The 24,915-nt window shown below is 33.8% G+C and overlaps 1 protein-coding gene across 1 annotated transcript; it reads right to left on the bottom strand.

The window, feature by feature from the left end:
• Positions 1 to 1,866: 1,866 nt before the first annotated feature.
• On the bottom strand, positions 1,867 to 2,657 carry LOC127137262 (uncharacterized). The gene is made up of 2 exons (XM_051063734.1): positions 2,308 to 2,657; positions 1,867 to 2,152 (listed from the first exon to the last, which is right to left on the bottom strand). Exons 1-2 carry the CDS (start codon positions 2,655 to 2,657, stop codon positions 1,867 to 1,869), a joined length of 636 nt encoding a protein of 211 aa, XP_050919691.1.
• Positions 2,658 to 24,915: the final 22,258 nt, after the last annotated feature.

The raw sequence follows: 24,915 nt of genomic DNA, 5'->3' as shown, positions 1-24,915 counted from the left end.
TTGGGACACAAACCCAAGATCCTGTGCTGTTGCACAATCGAGTCAGAGTCTTTGAGCGTAGAAGGGTCCCTCCATTCTGGACCCACGCTCCTTTGTTCAGAAGCTCTCCCTGGACAGGGATAAGAGTTGTGAGGTCTCATCCTCACTTCACCTTTTCATCTGCTTCACCTTAGCCTCGTAATGGCAAGGTTAAGAGCAAACACAGCCTGTACAGACGACTTGCTTCGGCAGTCAAACCCATTGTTTGAGCCCACTTGATTGGTTATAGTGTGTGCTTTGTGAATATTTGTTTGACATGGTTGTTTAAAATGCTTGATGCCTGTATGCTTGTATGCTTGCTTTCTTCCTGGATAGGAGTAGCTTGCAGTTGTGCAAGTAGGTAGAAACCTCAACGTAGGGTAACGATGCATGACAACACTAGGCTCGAGTCCAGCTCCCTGGTAGTGTGTCTTCCCTCGGTTTCTGGCTAGATTTTCTTTCCCTTTAGGGGGAACTACATCGCCCTGATCCTTGTTCCAGACGAGGTATGTAGGCAGGTGGTCGTGCGAGACCACTCCGGGCAACCTTTTTCTTTTTTGTGTGTGTTTACTTGTTATCTGACTGTGTGTTTGGCTCGGATGCCGACGTAAGCCCAGTGATTGGCTGTCGGGCTCCACGTTTGCCGTTTTGTGCGTTTTGGTTCGGATGCTGACGTAATTCCATCAAGTGGTTGTCGGGCTCCATGTTTGCCATCTGTTTGTGCGTTTTGTGTTGTTTGGCGTGCGTAAGCCGAACTACAGTGGCTCTGATTCTCGTTCCAGACGAGATATGTAGGCATAGGACGCGATGTCCTATCGAGCTCTCTTCTCCTAACCCCACCTGTGTTCCCTGTGTGTGTGTGTGTGATGTTTTAGCAACCTATTCTTTATTTTAGAACGTGGATCCCGTCGAGTACGACGGACGTGAGGGGTGCTAATACCTTCCCCTTGCGTAACCGACTCCCTTACCCTTTCTCTTTGGTCGCAAGACCATTTCCTTTCCAGGTTTCTCTGAGCGTTTCCTTTCCCTATTTTGGGATAAATAACGCGCAGTGGCGGCTCTGTGTTGTGTTTTTATTCGAGTCTCGCCGGTTGATTTTCGCGGATGCGACAACCTCCATAGAGGTTTCTTGAGATAACTCGACCATATTGACCTTCATGTGGATATCCTCAGCAATATTCAACCTTTGGAATTGTATTTGAAGGCCCTCAGTGGCCTTGTCCATCTGAACGAAATCACCAGCGGTTTCTTTGGTGATCATCATTAACTTTGAACTTTCAGCGTCCTCAGCATTGGAGGCTTCAACATTTTTATAGGTGATATCTCCTGCAGCCTTTTGAGTGAAATCATCAAGAGGCGTTTTCTCGAAGTATTCATGAACCCTGTCCATAACAGGTCCCTTGACGAAGTCCTTAGTGACTTCAGTCATGTTGAAATCATCAGTGACTTCAATAAGGTTCACTTCTTCTGGTTCAGTATAATGGGCATTAACTACTTGTAGCAGATCAGAGTTGATCTTCATCTGGCTCCGTGTTTTGTCTCCGAACTTGAGTCTTCCTTCCTGGATGACGTTTTGCACAAGATCCCTGAAAATAAAACATTGAGACGTTTTATGATCAAAAAAACCATGGTATTTGCAAAACCCTCTTTTCTTTCTTTGCTCTAAAGGGGGCACTTTAGCACCCGGAGGAACTATCATTTGACTAATAAGTCAAAAATTTCGTCACATTTTATAACGCAGAACATATAAATTTTCTTAGGAAATTTATCACTCTTTTCAGGTTCGACAGGATTTTTCCCATTCGAAGGTGCTAAAACTTTGCACGCATATGGTGGCCCTTACATCAACTAAGCAAAGTCAATCTCATTGTCGTCGAAGTCTGAAAGTCCATGACATGAACCTTCATCATCATTCCTAAAATCGTAATAAGCTACCCTTTTACCTTTATTTTCCCTAGCCTTTTCTTCCTTCAAACGTTCCAACTGTCGAACCCTGTCAGCCAATTGGGCCATATCCCTTAGGTATTGAGTATCTAATTTCTTTCTAATTGAATAGTCGAGGCCCCCAACGTCCATTTCGACCAGTTCATGCTCTGGTATTTGCGTAAAACACCTAGCTTTGAGTAATCGAAACCTATTTAGATAGTCATCAATTGGCTCAGTGAACTTTCGCTTGATACAAGCTAACTCCTTCAACTTATCTTCGTTTTCCCCATGTAAAATTGTTCATGGAACATTCTTTCCAGTTGGTTCCAAGTGTGGATCGAACTTTGGGGCAAGGTGGTGAACCATGTGAAATCATTCTTTTTGAGAGAACTTTGAAAAAAAATTATCCTAAGGATCTCATTGTTTGATATATCTCCAGCCTCAATTAAATATCTAGCCACGTGCTCGACAGTGGACTCAGTGGTATCCTTAACAAACTTGGTGAATTTGGGGACTTTGGTTCTAGGGGGTGCTTTTTCCTGCAAGATATACTCTGACAAAGGTGATGTATAATTTCGCCTTCTAAGGCCGAAATTTACCCCATTTCGAACCATAATTCTTTCGACTATAGCTGCTAGATTATTATATGCTGGCACATCATCATGTCGAACTTGCCATATGATATCATCAACATTTTTGTTCCTATTCACCATTAATATCCTTGGTTCCCTGGGTATTTGTGGTTAGATCCTAGGGGGTACTGCTACTCCCCCTTGGTTTTGTGGAATCTGATTAATGGTGAGGTTATCTTCAAAAGTGGCCTCTTAATTTTCTCTTACCCAATCTCTAGGAGGAGGTCATTCGTGCTGAGGTACACCAAGGAATTGAGACATTCGTGCCACTTGTGTTGTCATCTGTTGATTCGACTGAGTCGTATTTTGAATCAGAGGATTCAGCACAGTGGTCAAAGTCTGAGTCAACATTTGAACCATTTCATGGTTGCTTTCATCCATCTGTTGCCTCCATGCTGCCGCAGAGTTATTGGTAAGAGTAGGTAGTTGTGTTGGGTGTCTCAAACCTGAAGATTGGTTAGTTCGACCCATGTTAACCCCAAATCCTTGCACTAGAGAGTTTATGTTAACCACTGGTTCTGAAAAAGTAGAACCAACATTCTGTAAATTGGCCATTACTGAAGTTGGCATTCCATACGACTGTTCTCGACTACCAAATGGTATTGAGAAACCAGGGGGTACCAACAACCTATTTGGAATATCTCTAATTGGTGGGGGAGTATAAGGAGGTCCCCTAGGCCCAATGTAGGTTAAAATTGGTTCAGTATGGGAGATCGAATGCGTAGGCATCGAACTCACCATAGACAGAACTACTTCAGACACATGCGTTTTGGCCGTGTTTGCCTCTATCAAAGAAGAAAGGGGCGTTATGTTACTGGTTGATGGATTTTGAGAGTTTTGGGTATCTGGCGCATTCACATTCTCCATCCTCGTATGGGATTCTCTCTCTAATCGTTGTTTATGGCTATTTTACCACTTCTTAATAACATACAATGAATCTTTTCCCAAAAAAAACTTAACAACCATAACTGCACACAATTCATAATGTTAGCACTGGTCCCACTGGGCGTGCCAATTTACCTAAAAAATCGGTAAACAATCACTGATCTTCTAAATTTGGTTACTCACAGGATCGGTCAGATTGATCCTACATGTGTTAATTGTTTTGAAAATGAGTTTTTGTAATAATGAACACTCCAATAATAAGCGCAAAATTAGAGTTAGAAATTGAATAAAAAGGGTTGGTATGAATGAGAGGTAAAGGACTTGTAATGATAAACAATTGACAAAAGTAAATGCTGAAAGCAAGGAAATTGTAAAGGACTGTAAATGACGAAGAAAAGAAGAGTGTTTGAAATGAAACAATAAAGAAAGGTATTTCTGGTAACAAAAAGTAAAGATAATTTTGTATTACTTTGAAGTAACTAACAATGGTGTAAACAAACGTACATTCTGTGATTTACGATTCTTCTTCACATGAGTACTTGGTAAATTTATAGGTTTTTGTACATACTTTGACACACACTTTTCTAATACTAAGACCCTATATTTATATTGGATCGTGATAACCATTTCTGATGGTTCTTCAATCACGTTGAGACACATGGCGTCTTCCATGTACGCAATTATCTACTATGCTTCACATGTACTCTCAACGGTTTTTGAGAAGGGCGAAGTTCGCTCCCTTATTTGAATTTTGAATCTTTGGTCGAAAACCGTTTTCATCGGTTTTTTTCAAGAGATTCTTCTGGAGTCTCAACTATATGTTGATCTTCATCAACCTTGCCCAGTCGAATCAACCCCAGCTGGTCGAATACTACTTCCTGGTTGAAAAGCAGTTGTACATATGATTTTCAATTTTGATAATTCTTAATGGGCGTCGAAAATATGAGCTAACACTAGGACATGAAAAAGGCAGGGAGGGAGTGTACACAGGTTGCTAATGTGATCTTACGGTTGCTACAATGGAAACATAATTAATCAAATATAAATGGGTATTTTTTTATTTAATTTTCATTTTGGCAATATTCTATCTCGTTTAAAAAATATATACAAAAAAATTAAAAACATCAAAATAATATCCTAATCATTTTATTATTGTAAATGTAGATCAAATGAATTCACAATTACTTAATCAAATATGATAAAGCTTATTAATTTCTATGACCTATCAAGTATATTTTTACAATACAATTAAGGTTATAATAAATGTGACAAATATTTTTAAACATTCGATCAATTCTTATCTTAATACTAATAGGTTAGAAAGTTATTTTTGGTACAATCATAAAATCTATTTTTAATTGGCATATAAATACATACTTATTGTTCTAATTAGTAAAAAAAATAAAATTTTGATTTTAATTAATGAATAAAACTTCAGTTATAATAAAATATTAAAATTAACCATGTAAATATTCTTTACATATGATATAACGTGTGTTTCGTAAAATTCTTTCAATCTTTGATAAGGGTAATATTGAAAGGTTGAAATTTAGTGAATCTATAATTATTATTATATATAAAGGGGATAGGTGGTTTTCGACTGACCTATTTTCATTCTCAATTTACCCTTTAAAATATATATAATTTATTTAATTAAAAAATAAAATATTAATAAAAATTTATAGTTTTTAAATATGCATAATTACCAAAGTTGATTTTTGCAATTTTTCACAATCCTTTCAAAGTGTAACCTCCATTCCAATAATAACTTCTATTATATATATATATATATATATATATATATATATATATATATATATATATATATATATATATATATATATATATATATATATATATATATATATATATATATATATATATATATATATATATATATATATAAGTTAAATCAAATATAAATTATGTTTATATTTTAACGGATGGTTCCCATGCGTGTATGGGCTCAAGTACGGAGATTTATTCAAACTGAGGGTTTAGAGATGGGTACTATAGTATCTTACCCAAATCATACTCATTGTCATCCCTAATGTAGAATGTGTGTTTACTTTTAGTCTTACTCATGCTAATGTACTTATATATGTGCCAGATAGTTATTAGACATTGTTGTGTCTTGAGCTTAACCTTTTTGGGAGTGATAAATTGGCCTCTTCTTCATTGGGCTAGTGGATGGACCAAAAACGTTTCCCTAAATGCTTGTCGTGATGTGTAGAACAAGAAGCCTTTCAAAGTTGGTGCCGACCTCATAATGTCGCGTTGATTTCCTTAGGGAAATGAAAAAATTCAGGGAATCGGTCGTAAGATGAGTGAGGAACATGTGGATTAAATGTATTTTTCATCATTGAGACGTTTCACATGAATTTCAAACACGTGCCTCTAGTTTCATAGGTTAGGGTGTGTCACCCCCTTCTAGGGTGCTCAATTGCATTCAAGTGTTGTTGCATTTTCCAAGGTAAGATTTAACAATTGCCTTTTGTCTCTCCATTTCCTTTTTCATCTTGATCATTGATCAATTCACCCTATTTTCTCTTATATAAAGATAACTTGGATTTCTGGGTCTTTCGCTCCCATTACAAACTGAAACACACTTTATCGTTGTGAAATCAATCTTTCTTTTCCTTAACTTCTGATTACTCTGGATTACATTGTTTTCTTTATCCGTTGGAGTAGTAAGTCTTTTGAATCATCATCATCCTTTCATTCCCTTTGTTTTACATCGTTTCTCTAACTCTCATTCCCTCCGAGTACCGTTTATAGCCTTTAACTCTTCTTTCGTTATTTTCATTATACTTGTCATGTCCAATATATATGATCAACGTATGGGATTGAAGATTAGCTTTGATAGTGGTGACTCTTCGTTATTTGTTGGGGGTAGAAAAGTCAAATAGTTTGAATACTACTTCCTAGATGAATAATCACCCTAACACAAATATAGTAGTCATCTCTAATAGTTTTGCGTTTGACGATGCTTCTAATGAATCCTTTTTTGATAAAACTTCCTATGATGAGTCTTTTCATGGTTTTATGATGAGAGTGCTAGAAAATCCATTGATGATAACCAAACAAATAATGCTACCTCTACTTCCCTAGGGTTAACTCATATATTTCCCCCATCTGTCCAACTCGTATGAAACATAGAGATTACATCCCAAGATAAGTGGAGGACTCGTCACTTTATTAGGTCTTATAGGATTATACATGCACAGGATTCTAACGAGATCAATATCAAATATCATATTAAAATTCAGAATCAAACTTCCCTCCTTGGTTGGCACTGCTCGATACTCGATGGCTAAGGAAATACATTATCCTAGGAGCGTGATAACCTTGTGGAACTGACTGATGCAGACCAATATCGTTGGGTAGATCCTGAATTGTTAGGGACTATCTCTGTCTAAGACAATATGGTCAGAATGGAAAGTGCTCTCATATAAGTAGGCCCACCCTTTGATTAAGTGAGATTCATGAGTTGTCTTAAGAACACTGGAGGCCTAGAATCGTCTTTGCAATTGTATGTATAGTTTTGGTAAACTTGGATTTAACTAAAGAGTTAAGATATAAGATCTTGGTGAAAAGGATAAGATTTTATTTTTTTTGTTGATATTGAATATTGAAAATTTATGAATTCTGCAATTTCTACTATTGCATTGGTCATTCTATGATGACTTGCAACAGAAGAAACATCAACATCAAAGAGGACAAAGAACATGAAAAGGATCAAAAAGAGGAACGATAAAAAGGATCTATGTGTCAATCAACAAGAAGTCTAAAGAGGCAGGTAGAAAACCATATTTTGAAGAACAATGCAGGTAATTAAAACATTGGTGAATCTAGTGGGATGAATGAGAGATTATATGCAACTCTACCCAAGTATCCCTTTGTGGTAATTGAGGAAAACAAGACTGATTATTCTAAAATAAACTCTGATAAGGAGTGTGTGTACATTTTGGTAATGGTTACTGATGAGGATGTGCATGAAACTCAAAAGGATTATATGGGGAAGAAAATTTTTGATAAGAAGGACAAAAAATTCCTTAAGGTTTCCTAAGTTAACATGGAACAACCAGAGACAAATGTTTTTTATGATACGATGAGGACCAAACATTTGAAAATTTTCCGTAGGCCAGATCTAGGAGAAAGAAGAACAAGAGTGTTTCCTTCATCATAAAAATATCTACTTTCAAATTTAGTTTGACTTCAACTTATGCTTCTACTAATTATGTCCATCGCAAGAACCTTTAGGATAACCTTCAAATTTACAACCTTGGTTTTCCTTGGTGCTCATGTGTGATTTCAATTTCATCAGTGGCAATAATGAATATAGAGGGTCTTATATACCTGCTAGTATACCTATGGAAGACTTCTTCAATTGGTGTAACTCAAATCATATTATCCATCTTCCCACCACAAGCATGGCCTACACATGGTGTAATAATAGACATGGCAAGGCTCACACATAAAAATATATTATATAAGACTATTTGTAACCACAGTTTGTTAGACATGTGCTCTACCTTATCCTGTATCACTTCAGTGAAAACTCAATCTTATAATTATCTCGTTCTTCTGAACTTTGACATAAATGATACAATATTTGCTGCTCAATTCAAGTTCATGCAAATGTGGACATTGCATGAGCAATGGCATAGCCTTAGCACTTCTTGTTGGGACACAAAGGTGGTGGGTTACCCTATGTTTATCTTGGATAAAATATCTTTAAATCCTAAAATCTAGGCTGAAGGTTTGGAATAAAGAAACTTTTGGCTTCTCTCAACATTGAGGGTGAAACAATATCAGACCATGACAAGATAATTGAGCATGTAATTGACCATTTGAATGATTTTTTTAACTCATATACTATTTTGCTGGACAATGGTATGATGGAAGATTACCTTCCCAAACACGTAACAAATCAAGAAAATACTCATCTCAATTTGATATCTTCTCACGAAGAAATAAATAATTCCATTTGGAGTCTAAACAAATATGGTACCCCTAGACCTAATGGATTTGGAGCTTACTTCTTTCAAACCTAGTGGAATAATATAGAAGATGATGTCATAAATCCAGTCACGCAATTCTTTGTAGAGGATTGGATCCTTTCTCATTATAACTCAAATTAAATCATCCTAATTTCCAAAAAAAATCATAATGTTCATGCCCTAGACCATTACAAACTAATTTCCTTAGCCAACTTCAAATACAAAGTTTTATCCAAAATCCTTGTTGATGGGCTTGCAATCGTGCTGACAAACATCATTTATGTGGAGAAAAAAGGTTTTAGTTTTGGCAGTAACATCAAGGACTCTATTTGTTTGACCTTTGAGGCTGTCAATTTATTGGATAATTTTTTGTGGTAATATGGCCCTCAAAATTGAAAATTCCAAAGCTTTAGAAACTTTGAACGAGACCTTTCTTCTCAAAGTCATGGACTCCTTTGGAATTTGTGGAAAATTATTCGTTTGGATCATTATTATTATCCATTGAACTTTTATATCAATTTTTATTAATGGAAATCAAAATGGTTTCTTCCACAGTCAAAGTGGTGTTAGGCAGAGAGATCCTTTTTCACCTCTGCTTTTCTACTTGGGTGAAGATGTGCTAAGTAGAGGAATCTCTAAGTTGGTTAATGACCACTAAGTCATGCCAATGAAAGGGACTATAAATTTTAAAGTTCCATTTCACACTCTCCTTGCGGATGATATCATGCTTTTCTACAAAGCTAACTCCAAATACATAGAGGAAAATGGTAAGCTCTTAAAGAGATATGCAGACTGCTTTGGTCAAATATGCAATGCTTTTAAATCAACAATTTTTGTTGGTGCTATGAGCGGAACTAGACACTTGAATTTGGCTCAAACTCTTGGGTTCAACATTTGAACATTTGCATTTCACTACTTGGGTTTTCCAATATTTAAATTATCATCTTGTAAGGCCTCTCTTATCTCAATTGCTAGAAGAGTGCATGTTGTGAAATCCATCATTTATGGCATGCTCATTTATTTCCTCCAAGTTTGTAACTGACCCAAGAGTCTAATCAAAACCATGGAGAGTTGGATGAGAAATTTCATATGAAGTGGATATGTGAATAAAAAGAAATTGGTAACAAGTTCTTGAGACACTTGTTGTAAACCTATTTCTATGGGAGGCCTTGGAATTTAGTATGTGATACCATAAGCCAAGCTTTTAACCTAAAGACTTGCCAGGACATATTAAATTCTTCAAATAGTTGGGCTAGGTTGCTTAAGTATAAAGTGATGAGAAACAACAAGATGATAAAACATCATATTTACACTTTAGTTTGGAGAAGCATCAAATACAACTTAACTTGGATTTTGGGTAATGGTTAAAAAATCAACTTCTAGTATGATGACTGGTGTGACATTAGACTTGCAAATCATTTTAACATTCAAAACATGAATAGTAGCGCCATGGTTAATGATTTCATTCAAAACCATTGTTGGAACATTCTTGAAGATTTAAGGTTGACTCACCCACATCTTGAATAATTCATATACTCTCATTTAGAATATTGAAGATAAAGGATGTTGGAGGATGGTCAACTCATGCAAATATCCTTGAAAGATGCTTTCTTATTCACACTTCAAGAGCATGAGTTCAACTGACACCTGTTTTTTGACTATGAGTTTATTGGCTTCATATGGTCTTGGCTATTCAACTTAATTGGCTCCATCAATACCATTAAATCCACCAATGACTTTTAGGATTACATGTCTAGAAATTGGTGTTAAGCGTGATGAGCATTGTGTTTGATGAACTTTCTTAGTGTGCAAATTACAACTAATATCATTACTTGGTTAAGTAGTTTTAGTTGGTTGTAAGAGTTAGTTAGGATGTAACAAAATCTACCTAACTATATATGCTTAATACCTTGTAATGATGTAGTTCAGTTCTCATAATATACAAGTTTCTTCTTCTTTTTCTTGTGATGCAAGATTTATTGTTCTATTTCAATGGTGCATGATTAGTAGTTTCACATGGTATCATCGACATGTGGCTAGGTTTTCATTGCATTCATCGCTGCATTCTTCTCATTCTTCTTCACAACTCAATTTTTCTTCTTGTTCTGCACTTCATCTTCTCCATTTTTCTTTTCAACCATGTCTCCTGATGGTTCTTCAAGTTCTTTTTCTGTCCATGCTAACGTCACAATCTCCACTACAAATAAAGGATATCAAAATGACACACTTAATCCATACTTCATGCATCCCAATGAGAATCTCTCACTTGTTCTTGTCACCCCTTTTTTGAATGCTAATAACTACCATTCTTGGTCAATATCCATGATAATGTCGTTAAGATCCAAGAACAAACTGCATTTCATCAATGGTGCATTATCACGACCACCAGATGAAGATCGTGACTCTATTGCATGGGATCGATGCAGTACCATGATCATGCCATGGTTGAATAACTCAGTCGATTCTGAGATCTCACAAAGCGTTTTATGGATGGAAATAACTTCAGATATATGGAAGGAATTGAAAGATCGTTTTTATCATGGAGATGTACTCAGGATTTCAGAATTTCAGAAAGAAATTTTCACTCTTATGCAAGGTGATTGTTCCATTTCTTCTTATTATACAAAACTGAAAATGTTATGGCAATAACTACTTGGCATATATATATATATATATATATATATATATATATATATATATATATATATATATATATATATATATATATATATATATATATATATATATATATATATATATATATATATATATATATAAGTACATCAGCATGAATAAGACTAAAAGTACACACACTCTACATTAGGGATGTCAAAGGATATGATTTGGGTAAGATAGTTATTAGACATTGTTGTGTCTTGAGCTTAACCTTTAATGAATAGAACATAATAATAATATACATGTAAAAGCTCAAATGCCAAAGAATACACAACTATAACCGTAATTAAATATAGAATGAATAATTGATTGCAATAAAATTGAAAACAAATAAAAATAAATAAACAAATCAAATACATGTAAAATAGAAAATCAATTGATAGCATACCATATATAAATGATAGGATTTAATGTCATTTTGCTTCGGTTACTGTTACGCTTTTTCCACTTATAAAAATATATGATTTCTCATTCTCAATTTCTTCCTTTCAAATATGTTTGAATTTTATCTTTAAATATTATATCATGATTTTAATTTAGGGTCTTGTTAACCAATGTTATCGGGGGCACCCTTTAAGTTATTTTATATTAAAAAATTATTTTTTTTAAAAGTCAAATTGTTTAATTTCTAATATATTTATTGTGCAAACTTTTATAAATACTTAGGGGTCTGTTTGAAACACTTTTGGATTTTCATTCTTAAAATTTATTTTTGAAATCTAATTTTAAAGAGTGTTTTTAGGAAGAGAATTATCAAAAATATTTGTTTGATAGATTAGTTTTTAAAAATTATTTTTGAAATGTGAAAATTGAAAAAATTTATTTGGTAGTTTAATTTTCAATACTGTTTTTAATAAGAGATTAAAAATATATTTAAATAAATAATTTTTTTTAATTAATAATAAAATATATTTCGTTATCTATAAATATAAATATAATTTAGTCACTAATTATTTATTATAAGATCTAAGAATGCATGTCAACTATTTTTTTAATATTAATTATATAATTAATAAAATATTATTTTAATAATAAAAGATTGACACATAATTTCAAACAAATGATTTAAATCATTTTCATGACATTCATCATTACTATTTTTGTTTATAATTAATCACTTTCTCTTCCTCAATTTTATAAGAAATATGAATTATTATACTATAATATGATTGAAATTTTTAATTCTTATTAATTTTTCTTATTAAATTAGTTTTATTATTTAAGTATTATTAAAATTACAACTTTGCTAAGAAATATTGTAAGAGCATTTTTAGTTAGAAGCATTTTATTTTTTAAATATTCATGTTTATTATCTACTCCAATCGGAAAATAAGTAATAGATTTTAAAAATCGGATTGAATCATCGGATCAAATTGATTGAATTGAGAATCGAATTAGTCACCGATATAGTTTGATTGTTGGATTTATTAAAGTATTGTATTTGTGGGAATCGGTCAGAATGGACCAAAACTGATAAAAATTGAGAATCAATTGTTTAAATTTTTGCTTTTTTTTCCTCCGACAAAATGTCGTCATTTTGATAAGTCTTTTTTTAAATAAAATTAAAATATAAAGAGATTTTGTTCAAAATTTATTTAGAACAACTTTTCCACCTTAAAATTAAATTTATTAGACGATACATTTATTTTGTTATTGAATTTCTTTTTTCATTAGACTTTGTTCAAAATTTATATATATTTGTATTTTGTACTATTTTGTTATGTGTATATTTAAAATTTTAATTTAAAGAATGAATTCTTAAAATTATGATATTTTGAAATTTTGAAATTTTATAATTTTTTAGCCGTCGTGATTTTTTTAGAGATCGGGTCACCCGATTCGACGATTTAATAACTATATAATTTTGTTATAGATACCGATTTATTCAACCAAATTATCTGTTTTAATCCGATTATGTTATGCGATTCGACTAATGATCAAATGGTTCGAACAATGAACCAGTACACTCCCACCGATTTGATGATCGGTCAATTTTCTTAAACAATTATTATTAATAAAAAAATATTTATTATTTTTGAAATGAAAAAAATATGTAATTTTATAAAAGGTCAAGTTATAAAAAATTGAGAGGAAATCTAAATTTGTCAATATTTTAAAAAAAAAATTATTAATATTTATAAATTATTAATATTTTTTTAAAAAATGTTAATAAAAATATTTTCAAAATTAAATAAACACAGTTATTTTATTTGTATTTGGTATAACAACTTATTATTATATGGATGATAATATATTATTTGTTTTATATATGTCTGAAAAGTATTAAGAAAAAATTAATTATAGAGATTAATAAAATTATGGTTATAATTACGAAAACTGCCATTAATGAAAATTATAGAAAAAATCTATTTTCCATATGTATTCAATTCAGTGGTAGGAGTTGGAAAGTGAAAAGTAAAATAAAAACTAAAACATATCAAAAGTTATTTTTGTTTTTTAGATTTAAAAACTGAAAAACTAAAAAGAGTTTTAGAAAATAATTTTTAAAAATTAGCTTTCCAAATAGATTTTTTAATTTTTAATTTTTGAAAATTTAAAAACTATTTTTGAAAAGGAATTCAAATAGGTCCTATCTAAGATTCTTAAAAAATGTCCTGGACACACTCGTTAATATTTCTTTATCTATTTTAATCGAAAATAAGCATATTTTGAAATCCTATAAACTAAGTAAAATTGAACTAAGAATTTTTCTTTGCACATTAAAAAGATAGACATACTAGTGCAGTAATAGAGGTTTTACTGAATTTTATTTTAAGCAATAAATGTTGTTGTGATAGGATATAGTTAAAACAAATTAAAAAAAATTCTATTAGTTTTATTGAAGTTTAAAAAATGGAAATTGTGTTTTGATTTGATATTACAATTTTTATCCAATAATAAAAAAACTCAAAATCAATTGTTATGTGTATACTATTATGTAAATAGTAATAATATCTAGAATGAATCCCGTTGAATCCAATGATAGTTATTGTATTTGTTAAAAATACAAATATGTTCTCGTGTGACTAATGTTAGCAAATTTCATTTTTAGGATCTTGATATCATAATTTTCACACTATTTCAGTTTCTATAAAAAAAAGTAGTAAAAACGTATCCAGATTCATGACGTCGATCTTGTCAAGTTTTCGATCTTGTTTCCAATTGTTCTCTCCTCCCTTCCTTCTTCCTTATGTGTATCTTTGATGATAAAGATACTTTTGTGTATTTGTGAGAAGAAATGAGAAAAGTTTTTTTTTTTCTAAAGGTCCATATTTATAAGCATCTAACTCCCACGGTCACATTTCATTCCAAGAGTCATGTCTCAACATCATGAAGAAAGAGAAGGGAGATTTAAATTTTGAATTTCAAAATAAAGTCTCATTGGCTTAATTATCCATCAACACAATCACATTAGAGTATCCTTTATTTAAGACAAATTTTTAATTACATGAGTCATAATTCTTGGATTACTAAATTAATCCAACAGTCTTCCACTTCACTCATGTGGAAACTTGATGTTTCAATTGTATACCATAATTGACCACCATTCATTAAAAGTACCGAATCATTACCTTTAATGAATTGAAATGATCGGATCATGACAAACACAAATTATTTATCAACTTGATTCCTTCCATGTATCACGAATCAATTCAATTCAAATAATTTTAAGGGATACAATAATGCATTTTTCATGTCTTTACAAAGACACCCTTGTCATCACATATTAATAATAATATATATAACATAATATGGATAACGAAACTCAGCAGAAACATAATCTTAATTGAATTCACAAGTGTCATATAATAGAAACATTAAACTATACATGTATATATACAAATTATATTATAATGTTAACAAGGACTTATACATAATGTCCATGCTTTCTACATGGCCAACAAATGTCTTGGGCGGTAAACCTTTAGTTAACGGATCCACTATCATTAAATCTATACCAATATGTTCAAATAACACTTTTTATTTATGCACTTCTTCTTTCTTTGATAAGTACTTTAATTCAATGTGTTTATCACCTTTGGAATATTTATCATTCTTAGAGAAGAAGATAGTTGCAGAATTATCACAATAAATCCTTAGCAACCTAGCTATATTATCGATAATATCAAGCCCTAAGATGAAGTTCCACAACCACAATAACTGAATTGTAGCCTCAAAGCATGCCACAAATTCTTCCTCCATAGTAGAGGTCGCAATGATGGATTGCTTTCCACTCTTTCATGATATTTCTCCTCCAACCAGAAGAAAAACATACCAAATATGGATTTTCTTGAGTCCACACATCCTGCAAAGTCTGAATCTGAGTACTCAACCACTTCAAGTTGATCTAATCTTCTATAAGGGAGCATGTAATCTTTGGGGCCTTGTAAGTACCTAAGAACTTTCTTTACAGCTTTCCAGTGATCCATTCTGGGATTACTTTGATATCGACCCAACATACCAACGACAAAAGTGATATCTATTTGCGTACATGTTTGGGCATACATCAAGCTCCCAACCACTGATGCGTAGGGAATATGCTCCATTTCTTTTTGTTCAAATTCTTTTTTAGGACATTGCATTTGACTAAACGTTTCCCCTTTCTGAATAAGAACTATCCCATCAGAGCATTTATCCATTATGAATCTCTCTAATATTTTATTTATATAGTCTTTCGGAGACAATCCCAACAGTCCTCGTGATCTATTATGGAATATATCTATTCCTATCACATATGATTCCTCACTCATATCCTTCAAGACTTGAGTAGTATAAAGGTTGATGAACTCATTGGTTATGTGCAAACCTTTGAGATGTCCATCAAATGAAAGGCCTGGAAAGAATAACAAAGGGATAACATTTGTTTCCAATACTGAAGGAGATCAAAGTGATAAAGAAAAGAGTCTTGAAAATGCTATAGCTCTTCTTGGTAAAAATTTCAACCAATCCTTGAAGAATCTAGAGAGAAAGTGGAGGTCTAATGTCCAGAACAAGAGGTCTAACATCAGCTCCTAAGACAAAGGCATGAATGAATACAATCTCAATAGTATCAAGGGTACTCAGTGATTTGAGCGTGAAAGCGTTAAACACATTAAAACTGAATTTCCTAACTTTCTAAAGAAGTAGAACATGAGACTTTCCATAATCTGGTCTGATTCTGAAGATGTAAGTGAAAGGCAAAATGCCAACAATGTAATAACTTACTCTGGAAAATATGAGGAAGAAAGTGAGTTCAGAGATGAATACATGAATAATGAGGAGTTAGTTGCTAATTACAGAATTTTGCTCACCAAAGTGCATAATCAGAAGAAAACTATAAATGATCTCCTACAAGAGAAGGTGAAATAAGCTACTACCATCTCTAATCTGAAGGAAGAAGTAGCCATGTTAAACTCCAACTTAGAAAACATGACAAAACCTATATGTATACTAAACAATGGGTCAGATATGTTGGATGAGATATTGGAAGTTGGGAAAATGTCCAAAAATTTGAAGGGAATAGGGTTTGACCCAATGTCCACAAGTAAAAAGGACACAAAACACCCTAAGAAATATGTTCCTCCTAAGAACAAATCAGAGTTTTAAATGTTAGACCACATACAACAACATCTTGCATGACATATGTATTCCTATAATGGGAAGAACACAAACTCAAACATAAAATGTCATCATTGTGGAAGATATGGGCATTATAAGGCCATGTTACTTTAGATTGTATGGTTATTCTAAACCCTATAGACAACCCATACCCAAAACGAAAGGGAAACATGCTCAAGCTAATAAAGTATGGAAACACAAAGTTGAAGTCAATGCCCTCATAGCTCAAATAGTTATTGGAAAGTCTTTAGAGAATGATTGGCTTCTTGATAAAGGATTTTCCAATAATTTTCTCAAGGACATGTAACATTCGGAGGTGGAAGAAAAGGAAGTATCAAGGGAATTAGAAACGTGGTCAGGCCAAGACTTCCTTGCATTAATGATTTGTTACTAGTAGAAGGCTTAACTACAAATTTGATCAACATAAGTCAATTGTATGATCAAGGGTTCAAAGTAAGCTTCAACAAAGGTGAATGTGTTTTCACCAACAAATATCATGAGGAAGTGATAAAGGGAACAAGATCCAAAGACAACTGCTACTTATGGAGATCCGAGTCAACCTCTTGTAAGACATTCAAGAATGAGAAAAAGTTTGATAAAGAGAGTGACAAGATAACTAAAGGAGGGATGTCTGACATGATGATGCAACATTTTATTCAAAAAATGTAATCTGATTTTGAGATGAGTCTTGTAGGAGAATTCACTTAATTTCTTGGTCTTCAAGTAAAGCAAATGGAAGACGGTATTTTTGTGTCTCAAAGCAAGTATGCTAAAAGCATAGTGAAGGAGTTTGGTCTTGACAATGCAAGTCATAAGATAACTACTTTTTCAACTCACTTGAAGCTTTATAGGGATGGAAATGGAGTTGATGTTGATCAATGTCTCTACAGAAGTATGATGGGCAGTTTGCTATATCCCAAAACTAGCAGACCTGATATCACATTTGTTGAATGAGTTTGTGCTAGGTACCAAGCCAATCCTAAGGTGAGTCATCTTACTCAATTGAAAATAATCTTGAAGTACATAAATAGGACCTATGAATATGACATCTTGTACTCTCATGATACAAATACCATACTTGTAGGGTATTATGATGCATATTGGAATGGAAGTGCTGATGACAGAAAAAGTACATTAGTGGCATGTTTTTTCTTGGAAATAATATGATTTATTGGTTCATCAAGAAGAAAAATTGTGTCTTATTATCTATTATTGAAGTTGAGTACATCGTTGTTGGAAGGAGTTGCACTCAGTTACTCTGGATGAAACTGATGATGAAGGAGTACAATGTCGAACAAATGTCATGAAATTATTCGGTGACAACTTAAGTGCTATCAATATTTCAAAAAATCATGTTCAACACAGCGAAACCAAGCACATTGACATTCATCATTATTTCATTAGGGGTCTCGTAGAAGATAAAATGGTAAATCTATAGCACATAATAATTGATAAACAATTGGCAGATTTTTTCACCAAGCCATTGGATGTTGTCTGCTTTGAAAAGTTAAGAAGTGCACTTGGAGAATGTATATTGGAGATCTTATAGAAGTCAAAGATTGGGAAACATGAAAGGAGACCAAGTCAATATCTATCTCTTATTCTTTATGATGCACGTATATTCAGAGTGATTCATTCATTTCCAATCAATCTCTTTATCTGTTTTGCCGATACAAGCAAGAGAAAAATTCTCACATCCTTTTCTTGCATCTTCAAATTGAGTGTGTTAGTCATCATGAGTCAAAAAACTGAAGCTTCAAAGAAGAAATACTCTAACAAGGGAGTTAAGTCTGAAGAAAGGAAGAACAAGAATATTGATTCCACCTCTTCTGCAAATGGAGGGAATGCCCAAAGTGCACCATCTGTTGGAGAAGTTACAGCTGGTAAAAAGTATGTCACCAAGATGAAGATCTTGAAGAAGGAACCTATTAAAACTCATGTTTCTGACTCAGAGGTTGACGAATATTATGTTACCTTCCTGGAGTCAGGTGGTTGGTCAAGTGAGTTAGTCTGAAGGATGTTTCAAGTTTTTTTGTTCTTGCCCTTGTATTTGGGCATTTTATTTTGGATTTGTAAAGGCTCTATAGTCACTTTTAACTTTTGTACAATAAAATAAATCTAATGCTTGTGCATCTCTTGATGTTGTTCTACTCATGTTTTGGTTATGTATGTGATAACATACTAACTTATGCATGACTAACATCTAGGTGTTATTTGATATAGTTACCCTTTGTCAAATTATGACAAAAGGGGGAGTAGTGTTGGTGTTGTTGAGGTAACACATGTATTTGTTTAGTACTAACTATCTCTGATAAAGTGCTAATTATGTGCTCATATGTTGCAGCATCAGGCAAGACATCTGGCCCCTTCTGATGTGAGCTTTTATGTTAGTAGATTTTTGCAAATCTAATTATTAGCTACTAGTTTCTCCTCTTATGCATGACTAAGTAAGTGAATGATTGCATGCTGTTAATTGTTAGTTAGTAGGATTATATGCTACTAACCGTGAGCTGACTGAGTGCTATACATGACTAAGTTGTGAATAGTTGCATGTCTGTCTGATTGATCCTAGAGCATTGTTTTGTGTGGCATTTGTGAGAATGGTACTGATTTTCCGTTGATGTGCTCAACTCTGATGAAAGTTACGGATGATGATTGTTTACTCTGAAGTCTATCACTTATTCTGGTGTGAATAAGTGTTATATCTTGAAGATTTATTTTTCCATGATTTGCCAAAGGGGGAGATTGTTGTTCCTTTTGGATTGACTTCATTTTGCAAAACAACAACATAGAGAAGTGTTCAAAGTGTTCAAGATTAATCTATCTTACTTAAGTTGTATATAGGTGCAGAAAGGATACAAGTTGGACGCGATGTCACATCATGTTGGTACGACACCTAGGTCTTGCACAATATGTCATTGTTACTGCATTTTGGAAGATTTATGGTCAAAGATTGGATAAGATTTGATTGCTAGTTGGTTTAGCAATATGATTAAGTGATTTATTTAACAGATGGATGAAGATTGCTTTAGATTTAAATGAAGATTTAAATTTGAATTTAAATTGAAACAAATCATATCTTGTTTGAGAGATTTATGGAATAAATAATATCTAACATATTCTGCATTAACTCTGGACGAAATTAAAGCTAATATACAAGGAGAAAAACTCAGAGTTATTATGCTCTATAAGGAGCTCAAGTCTACATCGGAAAGAAAGCATTCACATTGAAGATTTTAGAGTGCCAGAGTATACAAGAGTCATTGTTATTTTATGTATACCTCTATGTTTCAATAACTTGGCATAGAAGGTTTGTCTAATTGATTTGTATATTCAACATCTTTATGTACACCTCTATGATTCAGTAACTTGGCTTAAAATGTTTGTCTAGTTTGTAATATTTGACATTGATAATTGGGTGAATCACCAATCACTAGGGATTAGTTATTGAGAGAAAGTGATAGGGTTTCTCATATTTATGGGGAGTCATAAATAGAAAAGTATTAAGTAGTGTTAGGAAGAGACATTGAACAACATAGAGTTTGTTGTTGCTTGTAAGACTAATTGTACTAATCTACTAATTGTGAATTTCCTTCCTTGGGTTGGAAGTCAACCCTCTAGACGTAGGTGTTGTTTGCATCAAACTGGGCTATCTATTCTTGTGTTTTTTATTGATTTTATACTCCATCATCTTATACAACTTAATTTGTATTAATTGTTGTAGTTACGGTTTATCTTGTCGAACCAGTTATCTAGGACATCGTGTTCGACATATGTCTCTTAAAGAACAGAATTTCATAATTGATAGTTTAAAATATATTATTACAATGAACTTAATTATTGAAGAATAGTTTGAAATAACACGAATTAAAATATTTTGCACTAAACCAACTATTTGCGAAACTTTATTCATCTTTGCAAGAGTAAGTTATATGGGATTCATGTATACACAACTCTTTTATGGAAGTAGCATCACACTTTCTGTCTTGCTGCCAAGTTGTGTTTCCTTTCAAAATCTTAGACATACTTATGGGGGAAAATCCTAGAAGGTGTAGCACTTGGAAGCCAATTTTAGAGTCTATGAGGAAAAAATTATCAACATGGAAAGTAAGAACTCGGTCTATTGCAGGGAGAGTAATTCTATTAAATGTTGTACTTTCAAGTATACCAATTTATGTGATTTATTTCTTCATAGCATCTAAGAGGATAATTCAATATATCATCCAAATCCATGGTAGGTTTTTTATGGAGAGAGATGGAAGATAAGAGAGGTATAAGTTGGATAAAATGGGAGAATGTATACAAATAATCAAAGGAATCAAGTGGGTTAGGCGTAAGACATATATGAGATTTCAAAACGGAAAACCTTATGCAAGTGGAAATGGAGATTGATAACTGAAGATAAATCTATATGGAGTCACATTCTGGTTAGGTAGATGGATTGGTGATAAACCACTGAATTTGGCCTACTCCATACTGTACTAGTTATCGAAAAAATAAGAAGAAAAGATTACAGAGATGAGGCAGAAAACTCAGGGAATTCTCACTGAAAATTAGGAAGCAGCAATGGAATTCAAGGAGTTATCAAAAATTCTGGCACATGTGGATATAGATATTGTTGAATTGTAATTCCTTGTGTCGAAGTAGGTTGCTCGACAGAGCAAGGAAGTGTTGAACCACCTAGTGTGTTGAGTTGTGTTAGTGTGTCGAAGTGTCGAAGCATGTTGCTTCACACATGATTTCGACTTAGGCCTATTTTAGTAGTGTTAGCTATTTTGGGCTTTTATAGTTTTGGGCTTTGGCTTGAGGTTCAAGTTAACCTAAATCTATAAATAGAGGGAGTAACCCTTATTTTATAATGAAGTGAATAGAGTATTCATAACACTTGTAATTGATAGTATTTTGCAGTTGCAAAGTGAATAAGAAGTTTTCCACAATTTGTGGGCAGAGAGAAACTCTACATAATTCTAATTCTTCTTCTCCTTCATCGTTCTTTACACTCTTTATTTCTCCATTGTTATTTTCTTTTCATTGCTATTGTGTGGGTAATAACAATCTTGTTCATCAACATTGATTGAAATTCTCCATAGGTTTTGGGGGATTTCCAACATTTGGTATCAAGAGCTCTAGTTTAATCGATTAGTGGGAAGAAAATCACCATGGCAACAAATCATCCAAACGGGCATTTTCCAGCAAATCTTCTGATTCTCAAGAACAACAATTATGAGAATTGGTGCAATCAGATAAAGGTTGTGTTCTATTATCAAGATCTTTGGGATCTTATGAAGGAAGGAGTAACAACGCTTGCAGAAGCTGCGACAAATCAAGAAAAGGTTGCACATAAAGAATTGAAGAAGAAATATTATAAAGCTCTCTTTTTAATCCATCAATGTGTTGATGCATATAATTTGAAAAGGTTAGTGATGCAGAGTCAGCGAAAGAAGCATGGAAAATTATGGATAAATAGTTTGGAGGCGCGGAGAAGGTGAAAGAGGTGAGGTTACAAACTCACAAAAGAACGTATGAATTACTTCAGATGGAAGATAATGAAAGCATAACTGATTTCTTCACCAAGGTTAAGAAACTGGTGAATCAAATCAAAGTATGTGGTGAGGGTTTGACATCAAGATCTGTTGTTGGAAAGATCTTGAGGTCGTTGGCTCGAAAGTTCGACCACGTGGTAGTAGCCATAGAAGAATCGAAAGATTTATCAAAACTGACAAAGGAAGAACTTCAAGGGACACTTGAATCTCATGAACAAAGAATGGCTGAAAGAGCTGCAAGAAAGTCGAAGAGTGATATGGCTTTGTAGGCTCAATCAGCAAAAGAAAGAAAAGGAAAAGGTAGTTGGAATGACAACAAAGGAAGAGGAGGCTATAATAATTTGACTGGTCGAAATTAGCAAGAAAGAAACTGGTCGAATTAGAGAAAACCCTGGAACCAAGGCAACCAAAGAGGTGGTGTTGCAGGTAGAGGAAGAGGTGGTGGTCAAAAGCCAGACAAGAGTCACATTCAGTGTTAAAATTGTCAAAGGTATGGTCACTATTCTAGTGATTGTCCAGAAAAGCAGAAGAATCAAGAAACTTATGCAAAGCTGGCAAAACATGAAGAAGAAGAGACGTTGTTGATGGTTACAACAAGAGATGAAGAGAGATTCAAGGACCAGTGGTACTTGGACTCAGGATGTTCATCACACATGTCTGGAAGGAAAGATTGGTTTGTCAACATAAAGCCCTCAATGAAGAACATGGTGAAATTTTCAAATGACAACACTCTTGCAGTTGAAGGTGTTGGTGATGTTCTGATTATGAGGAAAGATGGCAAGAGGTCAGTAATTTCAAATGTGTTGTACATACCAGGCATGAAGAGCAATTTGCTCAGCATAGGGCAGTTAGTCGAAAAGAACTACAAGGTGTCGATCAAAGACAAGATGATGAGAGTTCTCGACTCAAATGGAAGGTTGATCTTGAAGGCTCCAATGTCTCAGAGTAGAACCTTCAAGATTGAGCTTAATGTGATGGAGCATAAGTGTCTTGCAACAGCAGCCAGCAGAGATGAATGGATATGGCATTATAGACTTGGCCATCTCAATTTCAAAGACATCAGAGATTTGAAGAGAAGAAATATGGTTTTAGGATTACCAGAAATCGATATTCCAAACAAAGTGTGTGAAGAATGCGTGCAGGCGAAGCAGCATAAGAACAACTTCAGTAAGGATGCAGGAAGCAAGTCGAAGGAAATTCATGAAGTCATATACTTTGATGTATGTGGTCATCTCCAGGTGGATTCTATTGGAGGTAACAAATACTTTGTTACATTCTTAGATGATTTCAGTCGAAAACTGTGGTCTTACCTGATCTAGAAGAAAAGTGAAGTGATCGAGGTATTTGCCAAGTTTAAATCTATGGTCGAAAGACAGAGCGGTCAAAAGATCAAGATTTTGAGGACTGATGGTGGTGGAGAATATGTGTCGAAAGACTTCAATGCATTATGTGTGAAAGAAGGGATTGTGCATGAGGTGGTGCCACCCTACACTCCACAACAGAATGGAGTCGCAGAAAGGAAGAATAGAACCATTATGAATATGGTTAGAAGTATGTTGAAAGGCAAGCATCTACCCAAAGAATTATAGAGAGAAGCTGTGTCGACTACGACATGTATCCTGAACAGATGCCCGACGAAGAAGCTAGCCTGAGTCATCTGAGGTGTTTAAATCTATAGCACATAGACATGTTCCAAATCAGTTGAGAAGAAAACTTGATGGCAAGTCGAGTAAGATGATCCTGATAGGATTGAAGGAGACTAGCAATCCAAAACGCAGCGGAAATTAAAAAATTTCTCCTTTAGTGATCCTTACAAATGGGCATGATCAGTGATAGAATCGTTACCTCTTGTGGTGATTGAAACCTTTGATGCATATCTAAGGAGTGATCACGAATGTTGAATGGTGACAAAGCCTCTACTCAGTCCACACGAACGGATTCCTTCAGTCTCAGTGCTAGCCGCTACAAATGAAGGCTTTGAGTGAGAGAGAGAGAGAGAGAGAGAGAGAGAGAGAGAGAGAGAAACAAAATTTCATCTGAACAAATGCTTATGCACAAGGGTTCTGTTTATAGAACCACTTGTGTGGGCTGTAAGCTAAAAAGCCCACTTAAGTGTATGTGGCTCATATCTTATTGTCGCATCTCGAAAAATACAATCCCTCGTGATGGTCGCGGAAAAAATTACGTTCGAACAGAGTCGCCATTTATCCCAATGAAGGAATAGGAAAATATCGATAAAACCTTTAGAAAATGGAATAATGGTCGTCGCAACCATATTCGGGTTCGGGAGTGGATTACATAAGGGGAAGGTATTAGCACCCCTTACGTCCGTTGTACTCAACGGGAACCTTTTAGTTCTAATGTGTGTTTCGAGTGTTCATTTATGTTTGTTTGTTATCTTCGAGTAATTAGAGTATTGAAAAGAGATGGATGGGAATCTTAGAAAGGGAAAGGGGGGGTTTTTATTAGTGTGCTCGCGAAGATACAACAATCTCCTGCCTACGTATCCTTATGGTATAATAAGGAAATCAGAGCATTCGTAGTTCGGGGAACTACGGTTGGTTGGTGTTTTTTAATGAACAACTGTTTAGATCGCATCCTAAAAGCTAAACGTTGGCTTGTCTACTCCCGACG

The sequence above is a fragment of the Lathyrus oleraceus genome, chromosome 4 (assembly GCF_024323335.1).
Source record: "Lathyrus oleraceus cultivar Zhongwan6 chromosome 4, CAAS_Psat_ZW6_1.0, whole genome shotgun sequence".
Classification (NCBI taxonomy): domain Eukaryota; kingdom Viridiplantae; phylum Streptophyta; class Magnoliopsida; order Fabales; family Fabaceae; genus Lathyrus; species Lathyrus oleraceus.
Note: the sequence above shows the minus strand (reverse complement) of the source record. Positions and strands in the feature narration are given on the sequence as shown.